Source organism: Aspergillus eucalypticola (genome assembly GCF_003184535.1).
Source record: "Aspergillus eucalypticola CBS 122712 chromosome Unknown BO83scaffold_24, whole genome shotgun sequence".
NCBI lineage: Eukaryota > Fungi > Ascomycota > Eurotiomycetes > Eurotiales > Aspergillaceae > Aspergillus > Aspergillus eucalypticola.
The window spans coordinates 265239-288520 of NW_020290298.1; the positions used below are offsets into that span (position 1 = coordinate 265239).

Below are 23282 nucleotides of genomic sequence, written 5' to 3' on the forward strand. Positions count from 1 at the left end.
GGAACGGAGTAAAGATTAAAGCCACCAAAATATGATGAGGCGGAGTTTGAGGGGGAAGTGGGTTAAGGAGGGAAAACAGGAAGGGGAAAAAAAGAAGACTGGAGAAAAACAGAAAAAAAGTCTATCGGAATACCTTTTCCCACAACGTGCAAGGGGTATTAGAAGGTAATTCAAGGGACCAATGGGACCAAACCAAATCAAGTCCGCATGCCCGGAGTTTTCGTGATCATCCAAACCATCCGAAAGGAAAAACTTGACCTTGAAGCAGATCAAACGAGGACCAAAACGAAGCCAACACTAGGTAATGATCAAGAGTGAAAACAGGACTCAAAACGCCTGACACTTCTAGTCCCATGCCGTTCCAACGCCACATAAATGAACAGGCTAATAAGTTAATGGCTACTCGGTGATGCGGAGTCCAGGGCAGTCTTGGGCTTCAGATTTGAACCCAAGGATGATGCCTTGTTCGCGCCCATCTTCCGAGTTAATTTTGCATAATGCAAGCCGCACGCATTACACAAAGTCCGGGCACCGTCGGGCCCACGGCGCCATTCCGGTGTTTCGGCTCGATTGCAACTGTGGCAACGACCGGGAGGGGCGGCTTTCTGTACGAGTGCCGCTGTTAGCGATGGCAAAAGTAGAAGTGGGTATGCTTGTGAAGAAATTGAGGGGCGAGGGGTAATCCCTTAGTAAACAGGATCGAGGGCCAAGGGGGGGAAATAAGAACAGAATGGGGAACAAGGGGAAAAAAAAAATCCAGAGTAGACGTACCCCTCGTCGTTTTTTGGAATCAGGGCCAGCAAACCCGCCACTGCCCTTGTATTCCTCCTGGTACATTGCCATGTGGTGGACATCGTCATGTACCCCACCGGCTTTGAAAGCCTTTCTTTGAGCCATCTGTTCTGCCAGGGCATGCTCCTGGTTCAAGATTGCTGTCCGTATGCGAATTAAAGCATCCTGATTACGACGCTGTATGTTGAGCATTTCTTCAACTTCGTGGATCGAGGGCAGAGAACCCAAGACAGGGCCAGAACGCTGAGTGTGGTGTGCCCTTGCCGCATAGTGCCTGGAAAAATCCAAGGTTCTGGTGCTCATCTCGGCAATCTAGTATTATTAGCGATCTGGCACTTCATATCAAATGACCAATTGGAGATTCAATTTTGATCCACTTAGTTCCATAGTAGACAATCACATACCTCATTCAGAGACGTCTCCACATCGTAAATTTCCAGGTGACGTTTAACAGAATCGCTTTGTGGTTGCCCCGCGATGGCTGGACGGGTCGCTAGACTCGGTTTTACATCGTCCACACGAGCAGTCTCTGGTACACCAGGTTTCCATGATGTCCCCGCATAGGATCGAGCATCATAAGAAGCTGAATACGTTGCCGCATTTGATGGGGGTGGCGGCTGGAATGAGAATGATTGCGAAAACGCACCATAACCATTAGGCGAGGCCACACTCCCGGCAGAAGGAGGCGCGCTGTACTCATAGCCAGATCCAACTTGGGATCCAGAAATCGAAGTAATGCCAGTCTTCGCACTTTGAGTAGGTGACTTTCCGGAATTTAGTGATTGCAAGGACGCGTTCCTTGAATCCTGGGTGTTGATCGATGTCAAGCTTGACCTTGAGGCTTCTGCTTGCAATTGGTGCTGAAAAGCAGGTTCCCGCATGAAAGGGCCAGTCGCTGCTCCACTTGAAAAGGGATTTGGCGGCCCTGGAGGTCCCTCGGTGGCTGGCCGCCCAACAATGTTAGAAGGTAAGGAATGAGGTGGCGCGTGATGAGCTTGCTGTGGAGGAGCCGGAGTCGGCGCAGGGTATGGTAGATGGTTGTCATTCCCTAGAGCCTCATGGATTGATGGGAGCGATTGCCTTTGAGGCTGTTGCTGCTGTTTGTCCTTCTCCTCCTCCAGCGCGCGGCGCGAATCCGGGGGCGATATGTATCCAGCTTGTAGATGACCAGAACCAGTCGAACTAGTGTAGGAAACAGGTAAGGGTTGACCTGTATACATGGTGGTTGGACTCAATAGTGGTGTTGGCGAGGACGTATGTGCTGTTGCTATACCGGGGTGCTTCGGAGCGTAGCTAGGTCCGTCCTTGCCAAGATATCCCAGAGCTGGTAGATGTTCCCTAGGAAGCAAACAAGAATCGTTAGCAAATTTTCTGTTGGTAAGCCCCCCGTATGACTATTTGCGACAAGCTACCACAGGGTAAACATACCTGTGCGTGTGCTCAGCCTCTAACGACCCCATCACGCCAACGGCTTGTTTCGAGGGTTTACAGAGCAACTACTCCCAATCTCATCCAATGTCTATCGCCACCGTCCAGCGGATAAATTGGTGTTGTCTGTGCTATCCCGATAAGGTGGTGAGATTGCACCGTAATAGCAAGGTGTGAGAGCTTTCACAGTGATTGCGACGGAGCTCCCAGAAACTCAAAAGGCGGAAAGATTAAACGTATTGGCTGCGGAGTGTTGAGTCGCTGACTTCGCGGCCGAATGTTTGCCTCGATTTATTTTTCCCAATGAACTGAGTTTATATAGTATTTCAGTGATTAGAAAATCTTGGAACGTGAATCAGTGGCACGTCTTTCGTCACCCAAGATTGTCTGGGGGTGGTGGCGGTTGGGGGGGTGGAAGCGACGATATCGGGCGAGATTCGAGCGAGAGAATCGGCTGGATCGGCCAAGAAAATAACAAGCGGCGGAAGGCGGCAACACGATTTCAAAACAATATTTGGTAAGTGCTCCGGGGCTTCTGGTGGCGTAAAAAGGTCAGGTAGTCTGAAGTCGATGCGATCGCGATGGAAAGTGCCCGCAATTGTTGGGGTGAGTTCTTGTAGTGGGCGACCAAGAGAGTGCGGCACGCACCCGCAACGCGCAGCGAACAGGTCAAATCAGAACGGCCCTTCCAGCTCTTCGAATAACCATCGGTCCCAGGTTAAACCTTGCACAGGAAGTCCAAATCGCTAGATTGGCAGTCGAAATACGTGCTGAGTTCACTCAAGAGATAGATTTGACAATGTTTGAGTTCGCGGGAGCGGCGGAGGCGCAGTGAACGCAAGGGATTGTGAAGATGAATGCGTCGCGTGGGAAGGGAGACGTTGGTTGGTCCTCTTTCTCTTCCTTTCCGTCTCTGGAGAGCCTTCTTTTTTTTTTTTATTTCCTTAGCGATCTCAACGAAGAGCGCCAAAAGAAAAATAACAAATGCAAGATCGGAAGGAATGAAAAATAGTACCAGATAAATAATTATGACAACAGACAAAAGATGGGGAGGGGAAGAGATGGGGGAAGGAATTAACGGAGGGAAAGAAAGAAAAAAATGCAAGGACTCAAGATGTCGGGAGTAGTTGGATGGGTGTGGTAGGAAGAGATGGTTGTAAATGGTAGGGTGAGTAGGTTGTGAAAGGAACACGATCTCCTCCCGACAATAAAGAGGGAAGGAACGATTTGGGGGAGATGGCAGTGAAATGTCAAAGAGGGGGGGGAAAGCGGATTCGGGAAAAGGGAAAAGACAATGGGATCGAAGATGTCTCGGGCAGGGGAAGGAGAGGATCTTTCTTTCTTCCCTTTTGATTGGAATGCAAGAATTCAGAGGGGAAGAGATGCAGAGGAAAAGGGCAGGTAAATACCTTAGTAGGAGTGGTGGTGGGTAAGGTAAGTAAGTAGTTGGTTGAGCCAGCAGGGTGGGCGGGACCATAAGAGGAAGAACAACAATGGGAAGGAGGAGCAGCACCAGCAGAAGATTATAATAGTTATAATGCGTGCAAATATGAAAGACAATTATAATTATACTTAGCCCACTTAAGTCCAACACTCAGGCCCGCACACACGCGAGATATGGGAGGATCCAAACAGGAGCTACTAAAACTACGTCGGCCTAGGACAGATGAGCTCAGACCTGGAAAATTAGAGAGACAGGCAGGCGGAGGAGCCAGAACGGACTATGAGATCGTCGAATCATACCGGAGGTTGTGACCACTTTAAAGTTACGGCGAATTACAGAAGCTTTACGGCTGCGAACTGCGGATCTTCGACGAAGTGTGGAGTGGGTTGGGATCATATTGGCGATGTGCGGATATCTGGGTGGGGGGCGATGGAGCCTTACCAGGGGGGTGTCCCTGGCCCCGAGAATTTCTTTTTTCCCTTTTTCCCTTTTGGCGGAGGGAGGAGAAAAAAGTATAAATTTAATATAATAACAGAAAAATAAATTAAAAAAAAGAAAAATAAAACCGCGTCAATTACATAACCGCCCTCTCAATACAAGTTTCCACTTTTCCTTACCGCGTATGTACCTATACACTTATTACCAAAATTTCATCCATGTTACGTATTTCAAACTGCTTACTGCACAGGAACTGCCGCTGCTCCCACAGCTCACATTCTCTATTCCGACTTACACAGACGAGGTATTCTCTCCCTTGCCATCTCTGTCGCTTTAGGCTTAAACAGGCCTTTACCACCGCGGAGATAAACCATAAGAATGAGAATGAAGGAATCCTTCTCCTGTGGTAGCCACGGTGTTTCTGAACAGATTAATTACTGAATAAATTTTCTCGAAACTTGTTTCGGCGAGAAAATCTTCTTCAGGGCCAAATTGGGTTTAAACTCAACGATGAGGTTACATTGGAAAGAAGCTGGTAGACAACATCGTGCTCAAACGGCAGAATCAGTCCTCTTCTAGAGGTATACTAACATGACTCCTGCGAAAAATAATTCCTACCCTCATCGAATCAATGTGGTACTAGTCCGAATTAGGAGACATCGATGCGTATCCATTGGAGTGGATCGCACACTATGCTGAGGGCTGCCAACAGCCTTGGACTTTTCTCGCTAGAAATCAAGATTAGATGGGGATTGAGAAGGAATAGAGGGGATTGAAACAGGGTAGTTTTAGAGGTGACCATATTGAGAATTAAATGACCTCGGAGTCTAGCAAGCCTGTCATTAGCAAGAACAGTGGCTAGATGCTAATGAAGGGTTTGATTACCACAACTTATGTCGTATTATTATCATTCAGGCAATTTTATGGGCTGAAGGAAGAAGTTCCAGATGACTTGACTTTGCGAATGAAGACGCCAACCATTCTGTATTATATGTGAAGGCGCTTGTCTTTGGATTAACCACAATTCCTTTCCTACGATAAAACCATCTTCCACTACTGTGATTCTTGCCATTTGGCTTTGCTTTAGGGTTACAATGGCTTTGATGTGCTAAGCATTTCGCTGACTACCATCAGAGATCTCAAGTATACCCTCACGAAGAGGTGATCGGCACTTCGCAGACACGCAGATATGCAAATATCGAAACAGGCCGGCAATACTCACTCGGGATTGGATTTTCCTGTCGCTGAACAGGGAAATAGTTCCAAAATTGGACCTCTTCGGAGTATCAAATGGAGTTGAGAGCAGCTTTTATGAGCACTGATCATATGCTGACAAGGTCGTGTGCAATACTTAATGCTTTCGCTAAAATCTGGGATGATGTATCTTTTCTTCTTTGGTCTCTGACCCTTTCTTTTCTTTTCTTTTTTCCTTCCCTCAAATCTCCCCAAATTGCGATCCATGGCGAACCGCCAAGTAAGGCTCCCCGCATTAGCATTGTCCCAAGTTTACGATCGTTGATAAGATCTAATTCGATCGCAAAATATAAGGCTGGGATGCGGTAGCCATTTTCTCTAGTCTAGCGGGTCGCGATCTCCCAGGTATGCTGGTGATGCCCAAAAGACAGGTCATCCCACAGCTTTTCATTAACTGTCTTCGTTGAAATTATTAGACGCAGTTCCTACCTGAGCACAGATGAGCCTTTTACGATGAAGTGTGGTGATTGCAGTTGTTGTGTTACACTCCGCCTTCAAGCAGCTGTAAGATTCTAGAACTGCTACTTCTAATAGCTATGCCTGTGTGTTTCAGAAAGGGTCAACCACATGTATACTACTGCTTTATTTGGTAGAGATCTGAAAGCAATCACAGTGTGGATAGGGAGTCGCATATCAGCAAAATCCATTCACACACTCACTTATAATATATACCTGTCCATCTCTGGCTGCAGCTAGCCCAAAAGAAAATGCACCGTTGGATCGCAACTGGCGGAGATCTGTCCATTCACATTGCAGGGCAGCACAACCGCCCAAAACTTAGCTGCAGCCGTGGCCAGATTTTCCTGCCGCATAGAATTAACGTCTGCTACCCCTGACCCTCCATCTCCTACGCTCGTGATATGGGATAATTCCCCGCGCGTAGGTTACAGAATTTGTTGAAAAAGTAACGATCGGTCAGAAAAAGCCGGTGCACTTAGCTACAGGACTGGAGGATCGGATAACAAACTCATTGGCAGAGTGAATGAAGAGAAACAGAAAGTTGAGACTCTTGAAAGGCTGGTAAGCAGCATATCGGTATTTTACCCGTGCCTGCGTTGCTTGTTCCATGGTACGGTACGACGCTCCCCGCTTTCCCTTGCTCGAGATCTCGGGCGTAGCCGTTCGTGGGTGGCACCATCGTCATCATCCCTTTTTTTTTTCCCCTCCCCTTCCAACCTTTTGGGAATAAATATCTGATTCTTCTAATCCTTCTCTGCATTTCTTTATCTCATCGACATGTGTATACAGACCACTAATTTCTATTTTGTGTTTTTTCAAATTCTTTTCTTTCTTTTCTCCACTCTTCGTTTCATTCATCGCCCTTCGTGATGGTCGGGACCCCAGCCAGTGCATTTACCATGAACTTACCTCGCGCGCCTGCATCTTGGTCTTACTTTCCTGATCAATAATGGGTCTAGAGTCAGACTAGTTTGAGAATGTTAGTAATAGCAGTAAACTATTGAATATGGTGGAACCGGAGAGCATCCTTTAGTGCGTCAGTGGTTGGGGTAAATCTGTACAACGGTGTGCTGGAACTTGGAAAGAGCCAAGCCGACACTTGGCCTTCGAAGTTACTTACTCCATGGAGCATCGATGCACATAACTTTTCGATCGATCGATCGGTGATAGGTAGCTGCAACAAGCGTGCTCACTTAGTCGGGAAGGATAGGCACTAACAAATATTTAGGCCACACCATTAGAAATGAATCACAGTGCACTACATATTATGTGCTGTTATCAGTGGCCCTCCCAGGATCGGACTATTTCCCCGAAAGGATATCGTGCCGTATGCGCGGTCGTATCGTATACAGCAGACCTCCCCCCACCGGAGTAGTAGTAGGACGTTCCCTCGGCGCGAAAGACCCAAACAGAAAGACGGGTGAATGAAATCTCTGTTGACTAGTATGTCAGTGGCTTTTTGTATTCCACTATAAAACTGTTTCGAAGACATGGTTATAACCTTTACTTAACCAAAGGGATGGCAGAGGCAGTATTTTATCGTTGTTACTTGTTCAACCGTGGCATGCACGTTGCAGGTCTTTGGGGGACGATCCATCTCCGAGCCGAGATCTAGGCCACATGATTGGCGATGGCCAACGAACGGGCGCGTTATTTATCGTATAGGCCTCAGATCGACGCCAATCGCCAGTATCATCTAGTGTAACGGATGTCTATGCATGAGTCTGCTGGTCAAGATATTGACGTAACCAGTCATTTTTGGGTGGCCCCAACTTCTGAATCGTAGATTTGCGCATCTATAGATTAATTAATTAAGCCCGCGATTATAGGCGATCATTATTGTTTTTTATCGATTTTTTTTCTTCTTAAATTGATTTATTTATTTTGCTTTTCTTTAGGGACGTATTACTTTTTTTGAAGCCTCGCCTGATGTATGCGAGATGATATCCTACTGCTCTTGACTTTTTTCACTATTTTCGGAGGGGGTCATTGTACCAAATGGAACGTTCAGGAAGGATATTGGAACAGTGGATCTTGAATGCATACGATACGGGCTTACTGCAGAGAACAAGCTTTGGCTCAGACTGATCTTGACTTTGAATCTCGCTCCTTACAGGTGTGTTATTATCAGGATACGGTGTAACAGCGAGAACAACCACTATGCTCTGACAACTGTTATAAAGTGCTTCATATGACGGGTTCGTTTCTGCGCTTACATTTCGCTCAGAACCATGATTCGGGTTGTGTGATGTAATCCGTCGTTCCAACGGCTCTGAGATCGAAGAAGTATGCCGACTATGAACTTAACGAGACTTCTCCCCCCCAATTCATCGAATCCAAGAGTTACCTTTTCGTAAATACCAATTGTTGCAAAGTTTCGTGTTAAGAATTTTTTATCCCTCCCTCCTTTCTTGTAGGGTGTGTAATTTCCTAGTAATGCATGTCGCATACGTATTATAGATAGCTGGATGAGAAAGTGGACAACCGATATGCAGCTACGAGTCAGACAACAACCAAAATATTAATATGAACTGTGGAAAACCCCCCTAACTCACACTACCATCATTATCCCATGACGCTTCAGACCCATGTTTACCCGGAAGTCGTCGGCCCCTGAAATGAAACAACCATGCTCATCCACCGGTACTCCGTGGAGAGATCTGACTCAAAGAGGATCATAGCCCCTCAATCTAAATTGAAGAGTACTCAGTACCAACTACCAATACAATAGGTTCGTTCTAGTGGCTTGCTTGCTAGTGCAACTTTTTGGCATACCCCCATCGAACCAGACATGGCTACTGGAAACTATTGCCGGTCCATTGCCATTGCCGTGGAGCTGCTCGATCTTGCGACCGGCCCCGGGTACGTAATTTTAGCACCGTTGAACTTGGCTTTCCCACTCTAGCTCTGAGGAAGGGGAACAGTCTTCTGCGAACTGCACTGCATGGCGAGGCTAGGGGAAGCTGAGCTGACTTCCAGCAGATGGCGCTAAAGATGTTCCTTGAGGGATCAACTGAAAGTAACCGATCTTTACCCGACTTAGCAAGGCTACGGTAATCACTTCCGCCAGGTCCAGCGCATGGTGTCGGAGATCCCTAAAAGGAAAGGATTGGACGTTTTTCTCTGATTACTATCCTGTTTCATCGATCGTTTTACATGTGATGTTGGGAGGGGACCCAAGGCCATGACCTCATCCTACAGACTTAATTCTCCTCGTCAATAATTCATCCCCATGGAGGGTTCCCCTCGCGAGATATACTTCCCGCATTAGTTCTGCCCGGATGCAACGAACCAGGAACACCAAAGCTATGACGACAGGCCACTCTGTTCATCTGGTACTTTTGGTCGTATCTACCGGTGCACAGACTGAGTGGCGGCAACGAAATTAAATCTGCCAGCGGTCGCCCCCAATAATGACCGACTTAATCAGGCGGACTTAGTTGACTGATTGCAGCTCCTGCCCGGCTATTGCGTGAGTCACATCGAATTTTATGTGTACGAGCTTTTATGCAACATAAATCACTTGGGAGCGCAGTGCTGTCTGGTTTAGATCTCTGGACACAACGAGGAACGCTGTGGCCGGAGCGCTCGCTAAATCCAAAAGCGGATTAGCATTCTCGGGAAATCTTTGCTCGGCGCGAGGTCCCAAGCTTTTGACCGGCTCTGATTGGGTGAGACGGATGCACTGGCCAGTAAGTATCTCCATACAGAGTACTTAGGTACTGGCAATACCATCACATTGACCGGCTTGACGAAAGTGACAGCCTACGTATTCTACGGCTGAGACGAATCGTCCAACCCCTCTTCATTAATTGTCCATGAAGTTGTTTCAGCCCCTCTTACAACGCCCCAGATGCGTCGCTCGCTCTGTATAACGGATCATCCACACCAAAGGGTGATAACGTTCTTGACTTCCAGGCACTGTGACTATATCGCCATTGGAAGGCTGGGAGACAGTGACTCAATCCACTGGATGATGAACTCAGCATCCGGAGCTTGGGCTTTGCCGCAGCCCCAGGAAGCCTCTTAACGTTGACGGGTCTAACCTAACAACAGGGAAGCCACCCAGACCAAAGCGGTCCAAGAGTGACCAGTTGCTTTTAGCGTACATCATTTAAGTATTTCCCGGGCATCAGCCGGCACTAAAAAGTTACAGCAAGGGCCCGCTAATTTGATCTATCCCAAGTCTGAAACGCGTGGGAGACATGTCACGCGCTTGCATGGCCTCTGAACTAGCTAGATATCATACAAGAAGCGTCTTGTGAGGGGCAGTGGTTACTACTGTGGGAAAGAATTATCCAGCGCGCGTTATCCCGGCTATTGATCACTAAGGAAATGGTTGGTCATCCATCATCGGCAATGCTTCAGCCGTGAACCTATGTCTTCCCTGGTAACGGAGACACCCAATCTACAGACTTATACCGGCACTAGTGGCGTACTCACTCTTCTGACCCACTAGAGCTATCCTGCTTCTACCAATCAACCGTCATATTGTACAGGGAGATTGAAAAAGTGCTTTACGTCCCTTTCAAAGTACATGTTATACTGGCCCTTTGGGGGCTTCTAGGTGGGACTTCACCTACGAATTCCTAAAAGTACCGCCGAATTGCTATATTACACGACGCCACAGAGGCCTGGTAAATGGCCATGGTACCCAGTACTCTGCTGACTGATATGGTTGTTCTCTATATTCGATGTTTGACCACGTTCAATAAAGGAGTCGGAAATACGACGACTATGGGGCTAGATAGACAATGTGGGGTGTTGCACACAGCCCCAGCCGGCAAACAGGCTGTCAGGGTTGAAAGCGTAAGGAGTATTTTCAGAGCACACCATTGGTATCGGAAGATTTCTATCAAAAAGACATATGGCAGCCAAAACAGCTCTACTGTGTCATAATGGGGTTGGAGAATGGTGGGCCGAAAAGCGGATAATGGGATCGACAGCGCCAACAGAGATGGTTCAAGGGCCGTTGCGACCGTTGGCTCGCCGTCGCACCTCGCTAACGTTTTCGCTGACTGCGCTCTATCAATATTAGGATAAGTACAGCTGTTGGATACCGGCAATGGGGGATGGGGTGGGACCGGGTCCTACGATCGCTCCAAGATGGTCAAAAAATCATCATCCAGTCCAAAGAGGAAAGTGAGCGACAGCGCTTCGACCATTATGGCAAGAGCCCAGGATGCGAGCGATCGCATCCTCCTCAACAGTTACCTGCTCATTGGTGCAGACATCTTGTTATGAGCCCATTCGAAATTTGAATACTCCTCTCACTATTGCCTGCCACCCCTTTCGCCATCTGAGGCTGGTTACTGACGCTCCAACAGCCATTACAGCGCCAAATACGTCCGCATTAGTGAGGGGAATCCTCTTGATACTCTCTACACTGACTCGTAATCCTTGGTGTCTGACCGACGAGTCATCAATCAAGGATTTGCAGCTGTTTCAACGACCAGATACCTCGGTATAGTGTGTAGATGCCTCTCCGGGTCATTCCAAAGGTACTAATGCGCCCAGTATTTCGGACTGCTAGCTACGAGCTATTTCTGCACAGTCCTTTGGTTTGACTTGGCCCTTGTTGTTTTGCATAAGACGGGCCGATTGCTCATGGGCCAAAAGGCTGGCACAGCTCTATGGGCTGGAGAAAAAGCAGAAGGGGGGTAGGGAGAGCTCCAGTGTCAAACGGTAGTGGATCCATCCCGGTAAACTCTCCGACGACTTATCCCAAACCAGGAAGTTGACAGCTGGGGTTTCGTCAAAAACGGCTAAACCCGATAAATTTCACTTCTGGCCTGCTTTTGTCCTTGGACTACTAAGACTTGGGTTTCCTGCAGGCCGACCGATTGGGAGCGCGTTTAACGACGCTAACGGTCTCCGCCAACCACCTAGTATGGTCTCTACTGAGTAACCCCCCAAAATTCCCAAGTCCACTAAAGCCCATTTGAGGGAATAACTGATTTCTCATCGAATACAGGTGCAGTACATCTGATATCGGTAAGTTCCTAAATACTGTCTAGTACCTAAAGATTCGTTGAAAGGTAAGTAACAATGGTTATGAATATTCCCATTGGGGATTCGGTGACCATATATGCGAGAGAGAAGGGAGAAATCCGGGTCATCGACCACAGTAGAATTTGGAAGGGCTCCCTTCCAACCGGCAACAACACTCATCCATACACGATTTAGTCTGAACTGTGTTCCTTTGGCTGGTCATGCTTGTTCATCGAGTCGGAAACAGAATGTCCTACGAATTTTTTTACTGTATATGAGATGACTTCGATATAGAGCGCTGTTACAGTCAAGTATGTATGGTAATGTGAGTACAGTTGCTGAGGATAGCCTCGGTCTCCTCCTTCCATTTGAGGAGTCCAGGGGATCAGACGGAGGGCCGGCCCACTTGTCATCCATTCCTCTTTCACCATTCCTTCAGCACCCCCTGGAAGACACGTGAAGTGGACCATTCTTTATCGGCTCCATTCATTCTCCCGTCTTTGGCGTATGGTGTACCAAGATTCGACTGGAGAAACCCTTGCCTTGGGTGACGAATACGACAGATGGCCCTGTCAATCATCGGAATCCTTTACGACTAAGGTGTTTGTTCCCACCCATGGGTGGCTATCTGTATGGCTGATAGAGAGACTATGAACGAACAAAAGTGTGTACTCTGTATAGGACCTTTGAGCCACAGTGGCGATCGCCACTTCAGGTTTGCATACGGGTTCCAGGGTCAGCTCGACACGAAGGAATTCTATAAAAGACCATAATATTGTCAAATTTCTTGTTTACAATGGGGACAAAGAAGAAACGGAATGGACAGAAAAAGAAAAAAAAAAAAAAAAAAAAAAAAAGAAAGCAAGACCGCGTTATTGTGTGCCATCATAGTCTAACGGTCTTGGGTAGGGTGTCCCGCCGTCTTCAAAAATTTTCCACACTTCGTTTTTTTTTTCGGCCCTTGTCGCCTCATCTTGCGCCGGCCGCAAGACGGATCTACTTCGGCTCTTGTGCATACCCCGAACTGAGTCGTAAGCAAATCCCGAAACATCGATGGACACTCAGATCTATAATCTTTACTTCTCAAACATCTACATTCCAATATTGGCACCGACGAGGCGGTTGGCCGATCCACCAGACACGGTTCCTTGAAGGGAGCAGAAGTGGATAAGAAAGAACAAATTAGCAGAGATTAACACGACCGCAGAAAAAAGAGGCTGCCCTCTCATGAATCATGTAGTGGCGCGGCCCAGCAGACTGCAATAGAACCGTTTGGGAGCCATAAGATCGGTGTGGTGTCAAAAACGCCCGGCAAGCCCAATCCTGCTTTCCTTTCTCAGCAGCTCGAGTGAAGGACTTGGCGAATTCGGAGGCCGCGGCACGGTAACTGCCAGATACGCACCCATTTCCAAGCCGTTGAACGTTGACTTTCCCCACCACATCTACGGACCCGGCTGTGGTGTGATCCACCTCTTTGGTGGTCAGGCCTGACGGATCACTGGGGGACGCATCAGCGTAAATCCGGAAGGTTAACCATGCATGGTGGCAAAAAGTACGCGATCCTAGTGAGGCATAGATACATGAGATTATCTCGATGACATGTCGAGGATATCAACTAAAGTACGTGAAATCTCCGTCTGGAAAGATGAGGGGGCGGATCTCGCATTCACTCATTAGCCAAGGCCGGCCATCTAGCCCTCCAAAGGTTTGTCACCCGAAAAGGGATAAATTAAATCAACCAAAAATTTGGAAAAGGGCTGCGAACTGGGAGTCCCCGCTCGCTAGGTAGAGTACATCCTCAACACAACATAATACAGGCTGAGTAGCGCGGTTCCCGGTAGAATGGATCTGATTGACGGGTTCGAGTTCATCACTTGACTTAGCTTCTCGTAGTATTTTCGACTTTCACTCTCCAAATCCTCCTTTCCATCCGTCTGGAAGCCCGCAATAAAACCCCATTACTGGAAACCCGTCGAATTTACCCGGCAAATAAGAAAGTGGGTACAGTCAGTGGACCCCAGCGCCTCTGGCCGCTTCTCCAGAAGAGAAGATTCGGAAGCTGGATAGAGAGAGAAAAGAGAAAACAGGAAAGACATTGAAGACCAAAGAATAGGGGGGAGGAGAGAGGATCCTCGAAAGATTCTGTGCTTTCATAGGATGGATCCAGTCAAGGTGTGGCTCCTGACTTGATAACGGCCGTTGATCATCAACCCGCCGTGGGTTGTAGCCTACAACGAACAGTACGGGAAAACAGTGGCAGTAATCCTCGTCTCGACTGTTGCCAACTTTGGGCAGTGGGACGTCTATCTATCGCCTAGAGTTGGGTTTAGTTAGCGTCGCCTATCGACCATCGCCCATCGGCGGGTTAATCTGCGCGCGGATCTTGGGTGGTTGGGGCTAAGATATATGAGGTCCGGAGGTCTATCACTGGGACTAACGAACAGCCCACGGAGATGACAACCGGAACGGTGCTAGTATCTGACTGTTTAATGAATCGCCGTTAGCCCTCAGTCTCCATTTTATAGTGAAGCAGCGTCATAGCCCGGCTCTGAAGAGTCAGCACGTTGCGCCTGGGGCCGCTCTTCCACCCACCCACCACTCCCCTTCTCCAAATCATCCCGTTGCCCTACTCACTGACTATTCAGTATCGACCCTCTGAGGATCCTATAGTGAAGAGCATTATTGTCGTTGATCCCGGACGCCATGCTTGCTGAGCTTGCAGCCTCGGATAGCCACCGCTGAAGGCAGCTATATTTACCACACGGTATATTAATTGCGAGTCATGGAGCTTACAAATCAGCCCGCAAAAGGGGCTGCACGCCTGCTTGTCTGCCCAGTCTTTTCACTACTATCTATCTAGTATCTACATCTAGATGACCATAACAAGGAACTTCTCAAGGCGAATGATAACGTTTGGAAGATATTGCATCATGTGCAAGTGGACGATTTCTTTAGGGGGGAGAGGGGGGGGTGGGTGGTATACATGCAGGTGAATTAGTAGTATACTCGACACGGGTCTCCGTAGCCAACACACAAAGCACCATTACCTGACCACCACTATCAACACATGTAGCAAACTGCGCCACAGCCAGCAATATACGACAACCAAACTAACTAGTCACGCCAATGTGAATATTAATGATATGTGGCCATCTGAACTATCGATCGGGTCCCCATCATGTGAACAAGTAAGCATAAATTAATTTACCTAGTTACTCTTACTTCTTTCTGATCAGCCCTCCGATGCTAAACCCATACGGTAGATAGAGAAACCTGCCTGCCTTCCTTCCTTCCTTCCCCCCCCCCCCCCCCTCCCCACTACACACTAAGACACGATGTAACCTGATCCCGATCGATCATGCCAGCAAGCCATATGGCTATGAGATATGCCTTTTTTTTTTCTCCGATCGCGTCAAGACTATAGTAGGTTTCTTTATAGATTCTATTGAATTTCCTGACTCGACCAACTGAGTGACTTTGGCTTATTATTTTTTTTTCTTTCCCGTTTTGGGGTCCACGTAAATTAACCACATGAATGTTTAGTACCACATGATGCTGCCCTTTACCATGTATCAATCATAATTTACGTTCGTATTCTAAGTAAAAGGGTTATATTACTTTCGGAAATGTACGATTCGATGTTAGTACGCATCTTACTTTGCAAATGTATCTTTTTTTCAGGTAGTAGTAGTAGTAAAGTCTGTTATGCTTTACTTTTGCATTGCTTTTATCATGGCCAATGAATTAGGAGGTAAGATACATTCTTACCAATTGGTGCTTATTCATGCCCGCTGCCACATAGACTTTGAAACGACATGAAGAAGACGTACTTAGTAGTAGTAGTAGTAGATGCATGAATAGTATTTCGCATAAACCACTAATGAAATGCTAGAGTGCTGCATCCGCCTGACCGATCTAGCGAAGCTAGATACATGTATCATCATGCTGCTGCTGCTGCTGCTGGTGTGTGGATGTATGTATGTGTGTGTGGTCCAGATGCGCTCGGTGCGTTGTTACCAGTAGTATCTCGCACCGGCCCATACCGCACAGCTTGGGATGACCTGCAGGTTGGACTGTATGTGGTCTGTAGGTGTATTGTTGATCTACTTGTAGATTATGTGTGTTACTGGTACTATGTAGAAGTATTGATAGTACACTAGTAGATGATACCCTTCATATAAATTCGATGTTTTGTTATATATCCTACTAGTAGTAAATGCAAACTCGTATGTTCATATGTGAGATGCCATTCATTATATATATATATATATATATATCACCATCAAGTAACCACTGCACCTCATCACCACAAATCTACAAAGTAAAAGGAAAAAAGAACATAGAACCCAACCAAAGGAAAAAGACAACTCATCATCGAAAGTAAAAAAGAAATAAAACCCGTCTGTTCTAAGCAATACTCACACACACGTAACTTTGCAAGAACAGCATACATACATACATACATACATACACCATCAAATTCGGTACCAAAGTTTTTCAACAAACTAAAAGTGAAAATGGATTAATTCCTGACTGGCGATTCCAATCTCACCTAGTTAGTTCACTTAGTTACAGTTTGCTTAGCCTGGACCCGAATAACACGTGGATAGGAAACCACGGATACACCCGGCTTATGGGATCTAGAACTGGAAACTTTAGTACTGACGAAAGCTGACAACCACTGACAGGTAGATAGATGTAGATCTTGGTAGTTAGTACGTACTAGTAAGTAGTAGTAACTAAGTAAGCAGGTAATAGAGACGGACGAGATTCGCTATTATTACCGATCGGATCGAATGATTCCTCTTTTACTTTTCTTGGTAGTAGTATTTATTCTAGTCTCTCTTTTTGATTAGTTGTTTAATTAAAATCGAGGTTTTGGTATATATCCACATCGTTCGGGATTCGGGAATATCCCCGGTAGTAGTAGTGGTAGTAGTAGTAGTAGTAGTAGTAGTAGTAGTAGTAGTAGTAGTAGTAGTTGGAGCAATATGACAGCACGTAGTAGGACTATACTAACTTCGTAGTACGTGTTGCTATCGATTTTTTCCCGCTCGGTGAGTGGGAACAGGGAACGACCAACTTATATTTAGAAATGTCAATAGAACGGCGACCCGAAGACGGGACTAACTATCTAAGTATAAGTAGTTACTTTAACTAGTAGTAGTCAGGATCAAATCTGCAGAAGAGAGGGGCCGGGAAATGAACGATGATGATATTGATGATGACACTTTACTATAACTCCAATTTCATCTACGTATCTATCTACTAAGCAAAGTAGGTAAGATCCCGCAAACGAGGTCCCCGAGATGGATAGATGGATGGGGTGGGTAGGTGTGGATGTGAGTGGATTGATTATCAAGAAGGAACGAAGAATAATTTAGAGAAGATACGGGCAATCAAATTTTAATAAATAGAAACAGAATAGAACAGAGGGAGAAGAAGAAGAGGGGATTGGGGGACGGGGGCCCGTCCTTAACGCCACCGGATGAATTCGATGGAGGTGTCAGTGAGTGTGGCTCTTGTCTCTCTGGTCGGTCCATGACAACCTGGTTGATTTGATTACAACGATCGCGATCGGCAACCTTCAATCAAAGCAACCGTGTTAGATTGGTTCCCCCTCCCCCTCCTCCCCCGTCATTCCGTTTTTTCCTTGCTTCCTTCAATCCTTCCGTTCCGGTCCTTCTCTGGTTGTCCGTGTAAGAAATCTATTCTTGTAAGTTAGTTACTAGTAATATTAACTGTCTAATAGATTAGTAGTCGATTAGTCGACCAAGTCTATCTATACCAAATTTTATCTGACTTGAACTTGTTCCCACTTCCCTTTACTACTTTTAGTTACTCTACTATTGGAGGAGTAGTACTAGTATTCTCCGGTTAAGCCGTTCTGTTTTGTTCTGGAATGTTCAAAGTTCTCCATCACAGCCGTCTCTCTCCATGGATGAATGGCTCGGGAACTGAACATTCGTTCCATGGTTAGATTTCTGCAATCAGGTAATTTTTACCGACTTTGCAAAAAAACCTCCAAGCCAGTGGGTAGTTGTTCTGGAACACGCACTCCTTCCCTCGTTTAGATCAACTAGTCAAACTAAATCGATGGATGGGAACGACCCGATGGTTGGAGTAAGATAGAATTTCTGGATAAGATTCTCACGACCTTTTCATCTGGAACCATGCCTTCACTTCTGACCTTTCCCCGATCGTTGCCGGTTGACGGAATACCAAGAGGTTGGAGAGAAGGAAAAGCGAAAGGGAGAATAGACCCCGAGGGGGAGACAGACCCCTGGCTGGTCTATCCACAATGGGAAAGGATATGACAGCTTCCCCTTCTTCTACACACACACTCACACACAACCCCCCCCCTCCATGTCAGCCACGGGGGCTGAGAGAGAGGGGAGAGGGTCCCCATCGATGTCAAAATCGGGGATCCGCTGTCATTGGTGAACCTACAACAACAAGACCAGGGGGAAATTTTTACTTGCCGAGCTTGGATTTTTTTTTTTTCTTTACTATTCCGTTTATTGTTTTTATTTGTATTAGTATTAGTATTAGTATTATTATTATGATTATTTTAGTTTTCTGTCATGCTCCAGTATTTTCCATCATTCTTGTTTTGGTAGCCGTAGTACAATCGGGGACTTGGTTATGGATCGTATGATAATCATGTCCCCGATGGTCCGGATACAGACTACTCACTACCCGTACACCACTTCAGGACGGCGAACATTCTGCTGATTGACAATGAACGCCGACTCTCCTCCCTCTCTAGGAAAAGAAAAAGGAATGGAAAAAAGAAGACCCCTTTTATCGCTTCCACATTCTCTTTTTACTTCCCCTCCTGGTTCTTGATTCTTGGAGGGGGAAGCGGTTCTCGCTCTTGGTTTTTTCCGTGTCTTGGCCGTTTGGCTTGGCCTTGGTACAATGGGCGAACACCACACGGGTGTGTAAAGGTCATCGCAGGTATCTACTAGTCTCTGCTTGGTTTTTGTCATACAGGCTTTTGGTAATTTGGAATTCGTAATGCTGTTTGTAGAGTTTTTGGGATTCTCTTGTAAAAACTCCGTATGATCTTGCCTTCTTACAATTCGGAACCGATCTACCATCCGATTGGGAAAAACTGAGTTTGCTGCATGAAAAGTATGGCATCTGTATTTGCTCTCTAAACGAGGGAACCGTCAATCAACAACCGTGGCCGACTTGGATGCGCTCGCACCCCCTCTACCATCCTTGTTTGCCTTGGCTTATGTCCTCTCCGCAGGCAACATCGATCGGAAGGCAAAAAAACTCTCATGCTCATCACATGTGTGTTTTTTCGATAGCATGAAGCTTATCGCCAGTACGCGTTGGCCACGGAATTGATATAGTCGATCCCCTCCTTCCGCCACGTGTCTGGCTCCATGTAGCTGTAGCTCGTGACATTCGCATCAAACACCAGATCAACCGGCTGATCCTTCCCGTACGGTTGCCACTGTACATCGGAGTCCTTGATGCCCGAATTAGGATCTAAATCGTGGATGAACGATGCCCACATGCTGGTCATCAAGTTGCTTAGCTGTACGTAGGACTCGGGCATCCCTGCGAATGGCTTTCCGTAATGGTACCCAAGTCCTGCAATGTTGTTGAACACAAAGGCAACCTCTTCGAAATGGGTGGCGCCAGACAGGATGGGGACATCGGCCGCGCGCATGTTGAATCGATAACAGTACGCCGGCGTCGAGGTCTCTGTCCACGCCTCACATTGTCGCCGCCGGTTGGCATGCATTACATAGTCCCCTGCGTATGCACAGGTGCGCCGCCATTGGTAGCCTTTGGACGGGACTCGACTGTCTCCGAGGAATTCGGGGATACCCAGTGCTGGATCATCGGGGTAGAGCTGCAGGATTTCCTGGGCGATCGTGGGGGGTAGCTGGAATCCAGATTCGCCATCTGCATGTGAGATTAGCCCATTTTGCTGTCCTGGGGTTCTTTCAGTATCTCAACTGATCATCGTACATACCTGTTAGATATGCATAGAACTCCTCTGTCGTGTTAATACCCGTGGGGCCGAAGGCTGTTCCTTCGTCGGTATTGGTACCTGCAAGAATAGGGACTTTGACGAATTCATGCTTGTCCAGCTGGAGGCTACCCCATTCTCTGATGATGTCTCCATCAATGACAGGCCCGAAATTGAACTCCGAGTTGCCACTTGTGGTGTTGAGAGCAGCGTTCAGTTTCTCGAAGGGAACTTCGCGCAGACACTGCAAAGAGTCTACTACATTGGAGCAACCGACTTGGGCCGCGAGCTCATCATAGAGCGCTTGGTACCCGGTATAGTTGTCTGGGCTAGCACTAATAGTCGCTCCCGATTCCATGATGCCTGCACGAAAGAGCCCGTCGTCTCTCCCGCCGTATGCTGCAAGGTGATAGCCAACGGACATCGCCCCGGCGGACTCGCCCCAGATGGTGATCTTCTCTGGGTCTCCTCCGAACGCTGCAATATTCTCCTTGATCCAATGAAGTGCTAGCCTCTGGTCCCTGATGCCTAGGTTGGTATTCCCAGTGCCCCAGACCTGACTGGAGCTCAAAAAGCCCCATGCCGAAAGGCGATAGTTTAAGCTGACTGCAATGAATGGCTTCCCTACAATGCGAGTGTCACAAGTCAGAATAACTCCACAACCTTATACGTGAACATACCGATTTTATAGGAGTTGGCGACAATCGCGGACATGTTGTAGCGCTGGTCAGCACTGGATCCCTCATAGAAACCACCGCCATGTATCCAAACGCCCACAGGGAGCTTCGAGTTCTCATTTGCAGAAGAATCGCGGATGACATTCAAGGTCAGACACGCTTCGGACTGTGGGTACCAAATTGAATCGGTCTAACAGATACTCCCATTAGCTGACACCTATAATGCCAGGATCAGCTCGGAGAAGGCTTTGCGCACTTACCCCGTATCCTACACAGATGTCGGAATACTCCTTTGCGTCGCGCTCCCCACTCCAGCTCTCATTCAAGGACTGTGGCACCGTGAATCGCAAGTCACCCAAAGGTTGCTGAGCGTACGGCATTCCCAGAAAGAAATCTTGATGATAATGTGTATTCGTCACTCCGATATATGTGCCGTTGCGAACCTGGGCCGTAGGACTGGCCGCGGAGCGGGCCACTTTAGTTGGCGCCGCATTGCCCACAGCAAGTAACGCGAGAAGAGCAACAGCGAGTTTTGGCATCATTAAACAGACGAGATATTTGCTATTTGCGCTGGCCCGACAGCAATTGGGGGTTTGCTGGGGCGGCCATTATAAGGAAAGGGTCCAACATGTGGGGAACAAGGATGGATGCACCCCGGATAATTCAATCCATGCCAGCTTGCACCTGGTGCATTAGTGGGGGTTATCTCCGGGGTTCTGCCGGGAGAGTATGGGGTGAGGAATGCGGGGAACCGCGCCATTGAAGGCTCAACCGCCATATATAACTCGCTCCTGGTAGGATTGTCGACCGAGATGTGGAGCTACAGAGTCATAGGACACAGCTGGCATAATGACCTCATGGCCAAAATGGCAGATCGAGTACGTCCAAATGCCGAGTCTTGATTTGTAGACATGCCGAATATTTTGCCGGAGCGTGAGTTGTATGGGGCCTTTTCGGGAAGGTAATTTCTCGCGACGGCTGGATGAGCACCGTTCACGGTGAGCTTGTGGTGATGTGGGCTGACCTCATGCCGGCGCAATAGATAAATCTGGTGCATCGTATATAAGTTAAAGAGCGGAAGCTGATCGTGTTTACACCCTGAAGCAGACCCGACATGGAAGCAGACGCGATACAGAGAGATGTGGAAGACGGGAATGGCAGACGAGGCGCCAGAGAGAAAAGAGACATGCGGGTCGCTTGACCGCCAGTGCCCAAAATTGGCAGATGCATCATGCATGTCTAGGCTCAGAGATAACCCAATTACTTGTGTCTCTCTTATTAGGCAAAATTCTCCCTGTCTTCTACCAACGGTATAAGAGAAGCCTCTAAGCTACGGCATTGACACAGGCTGGCTTTGTAATCACCTCCGATGTGAAATCGCTTTGCTTATAGAGGTTAGCTCGTCCGGTGCAAGGCTTTCTCATTGTTGCACATGGACAGGAAGGGGCCCAGGCGAGAACGTCTCCACCAAGGCTGAGGTCGTACGAGGGTCATGTTAAGAAGGGTGTGTGAGTTATGGTGTTCTGTCGGACAAGCATATGAGCTGAGCTGACGCTGTTCTTATTGTTTCTGATTCCGAGAGGCCCATCCAACACCGATGGTGCGAAGCAGATTGTGTTTATGCATGGAAATTTTATGCTGCTTCGTGGACTTGCCGTCCAAAATTTCGGCAGATGCTATCAGGAGCTTGCAAAAGCTTCCCATGGCCCTCTCACGCACTGACGGGAGCGAGGGGTATACTCGTGGCACAAGCCCATCATTGGCATTGTAACGGTAACACGTTCAGCTGGCTCGTTGGTCTTATATCAGAGTATTGCCAGTACAGGCCTTTTCTTAAGCCTTTGTTTCGAGTGCCGCCTGAAATTATGCAGTGTCTCTTCCAATAGACCATGGCCTGATTGCCAGTTTATGCTCTATCTGCCAAATACCTAAAAGACAAAGGCTTTCGATGACTCGTATCCTGGTTATTTGCCATACCAGTAAACTGCATATCATGCCAGTACACTGGGGCAAAGGGGAGGAACATATTGAATTCTGGACTCCGTCTGAATTTCTCCAGGTGCGCAAGTGAAGACGGGGATCCTTTCATCAAAATCCAGCTTTTGTGACGTGTGAAGCAGTGTCCACAAAATTTTCGACACGGTTCCTCAAAAATTTTCTTTGAAGGCATCAAGCATGCATTGGATAATTCCAAACCAGGCGGCCCCCCTGGCAGGCTTACCCGAGCCTTGCGACGAAGTTGATTCTGTCATGGCTGTCATTCATGGATTTTTAGCTGCACTGAGGACCAAAAATCCTGTTGACTTCGAGAAATACTGTGTTCGGGCAGGAGGAATGTCTGTTTGGCCACCATCCCCCACCCTTCCTCGCTTTTGTACTATTGGAGCTTTCGTGGAGCAAGTGACGCGGATTCAGGACGAAATCGACGAGCGCATCTGGGATCCAGAGGTGAAGGTATACTCGCCTGGAAACATGGCTGCAGTATGGGCACCTTTTCGGGCAAAGGTCAATGGGGTCGTGCATCATGTGGGCGTTGAGCTTTTCATTCTTCATAAAGTCAACGGTGTATGGAAAGTGACAGGGCTGGCGGATTCATGTCGGCAGCCAACGGAGGAAGAAAAGATGTTGTTGCCATAGTGGCCAGGAGTGAAAGATGCCTGAATGACGGAAATGGGGAGTTTGGGCCTTTGGAGGAGCGGGAAGGTGTTTAGAATAAATCAAGACAGGAAAGTCGAAATCATGATTGATTGATGGATCACATGGCATTATGCCGCGGCCCTTTTGCGGAGCACATTGAGGAATGTGA

General features: G+C 47.5%; 5 protein-coding genes across 5 annotated transcripts; 1 reads left to right on the plus strand and 4 right to left on the minus strand.

The window, feature by feature from the left end:
• Nucleotides 1-392: 392 nt before the first annotated feature.
• nsdD (GATA-type sexual development transcription factor NsdD) lies at nucleotides 393-2252 on the minus strand (the record flags this gene model as incomplete). The annotated part of the gene is made up of 4 exons (XM_025532909.1): nucleotides 393-605; nucleotides 772-1104; nucleotides 1197-2130; nucleotides 2221-2252. 4 exons carry the CDS (start codon nucleotides 2250-2252, stop codon nucleotides 393-395), a joined length of 1512 nt encoding a protein of 503 aa, XP_025385082.1.
• Nucleotides 2253-5911: 3659 nt separating this feature from the next.
• BO83DRAFT_410475 (uncharacterized protein) lies at nucleotides 5912-7041 on the minus strand. Its single transcript, XM_025534217.1, has 3 exons — nucleotides 6725-7041; nucleotides 6401-6524; nucleotides 5912-6203 (listed from the first exon to the last, which is right to left on the minus strand). The coding sequence occupies exons 1-3, from the start codon at nucleotides 6737-6739 to the stop codon at nucleotides 6049-6051; spliced, it is 294 nt and encodes a 97-aa protein (XP_025385083.1). The 5' UTR covers nucleotides 6740-7041; the 3' UTR covers nucleotides 5912-6048.
• A 4465-nt stretch (nucleotides 7042-11506) lies between these two features.
• BO83DRAFT_451888 (uncharacterized protein) lies at nucleotides 11507-13246 on the minus strand (the record flags this gene model as incomplete). The annotated part of the gene is made up of 7 exons (XM_025536848.1): nucleotides 11507-11817; nucleotides 11899-11981; nucleotides 12235-12375; nucleotides 12491-12592; nucleotides 12704-12830; nucleotides 12887-12953; nucleotides 13076-13246. Coding segments are annotated over 7 exons (732 nt in total), but the record flags the coding sequence as incomplete, so codon positions are not given.
• A 5775-nt stretch (nucleotides 13247-19021) lies between these two features.
• Nucleotides 19022-21157, minus strand: BO83DRAFT_107769 (cholinesterase). Its single transcript, XM_025525906.1, has 4 exons — nucleotides 20737-21157; nucleotides 20480-20666; nucleotides 19803-20423; nucleotides 19022-19732 (listed from the first exon to the last, which is right to left on the minus strand). The coding sequence occupies exons 1-4, from the start codon at nucleotides 21016-21018 to the stop codon at nucleotides 19134-19136; spliced, it is 1689 nt and encodes a 562-aa protein (XP_025385085.1). The 5' UTR covers nucleotides 21019-21157; the 3' UTR covers nucleotides 19022-19133.
• A 1319-nt stretch (nucleotides 21158-22476) lies between these two features.
• BO83DRAFT_107778 (uncharacterized protein) lies at nucleotides 22477-23177 on the plus strand. The gene is made up of 2 exons (XM_025525907.1): nucleotides 22477-22535; nucleotides 22597-23177. Exon 2 carries the CDS (start codon nucleotides 22652-22654, stop codon nucleotides 23111-23113), a length of 462 nt encoding a protein of 153 aa, XP_025385086.1. The 5' UTR covers nucleotides 22477-22535; nucleotides 22597-22651; the 3' UTR covers nucleotides 23114-23177.
• The last annotated feature ends 105 nt before the right edge of the window (nucleotides 23178-23282 follow it).

Coding starts and splice junctions, on each gene's coding strand:
- BO83DRAFT_410475 (XM_025534217.1), bottom strand. Junction 6,204..6,400: donor AACAAGCAACGCAGGCACGG/GTAAAATACCGA, acceptor TCACGAGCGTAG/GAGATGGAGGGTCAGGGGTA.
- BO83DRAFT_107769 (XM_025525906.1), bottom strand. CDS start 21,018: ATGATGCCAAAACTCGCTGTTGCTCTTCTCGCGTTACTTGCTGTGGGC. Junction 20,667..20,736: donor ACATCTGTGTAGGATACGGG/GTAAGTGCGCAA, acceptor AGTATCTGTTAG/ACCGATTCAATTTGGTACCC. Junction 19,733..19,802: donor GTTCTATGCATATCTAACAG/GTATGTACGATG, acceptor TCTCACATGCAG/ATGGCGAATCTGGATTCCAG.
- BO83DRAFT_107778 (XM_025525907.1), top strand. CDS start 22,652: ATGCATTGGATAATTCCAAACCAGGCGGCCCCCCTGGCAGGCTTACCC.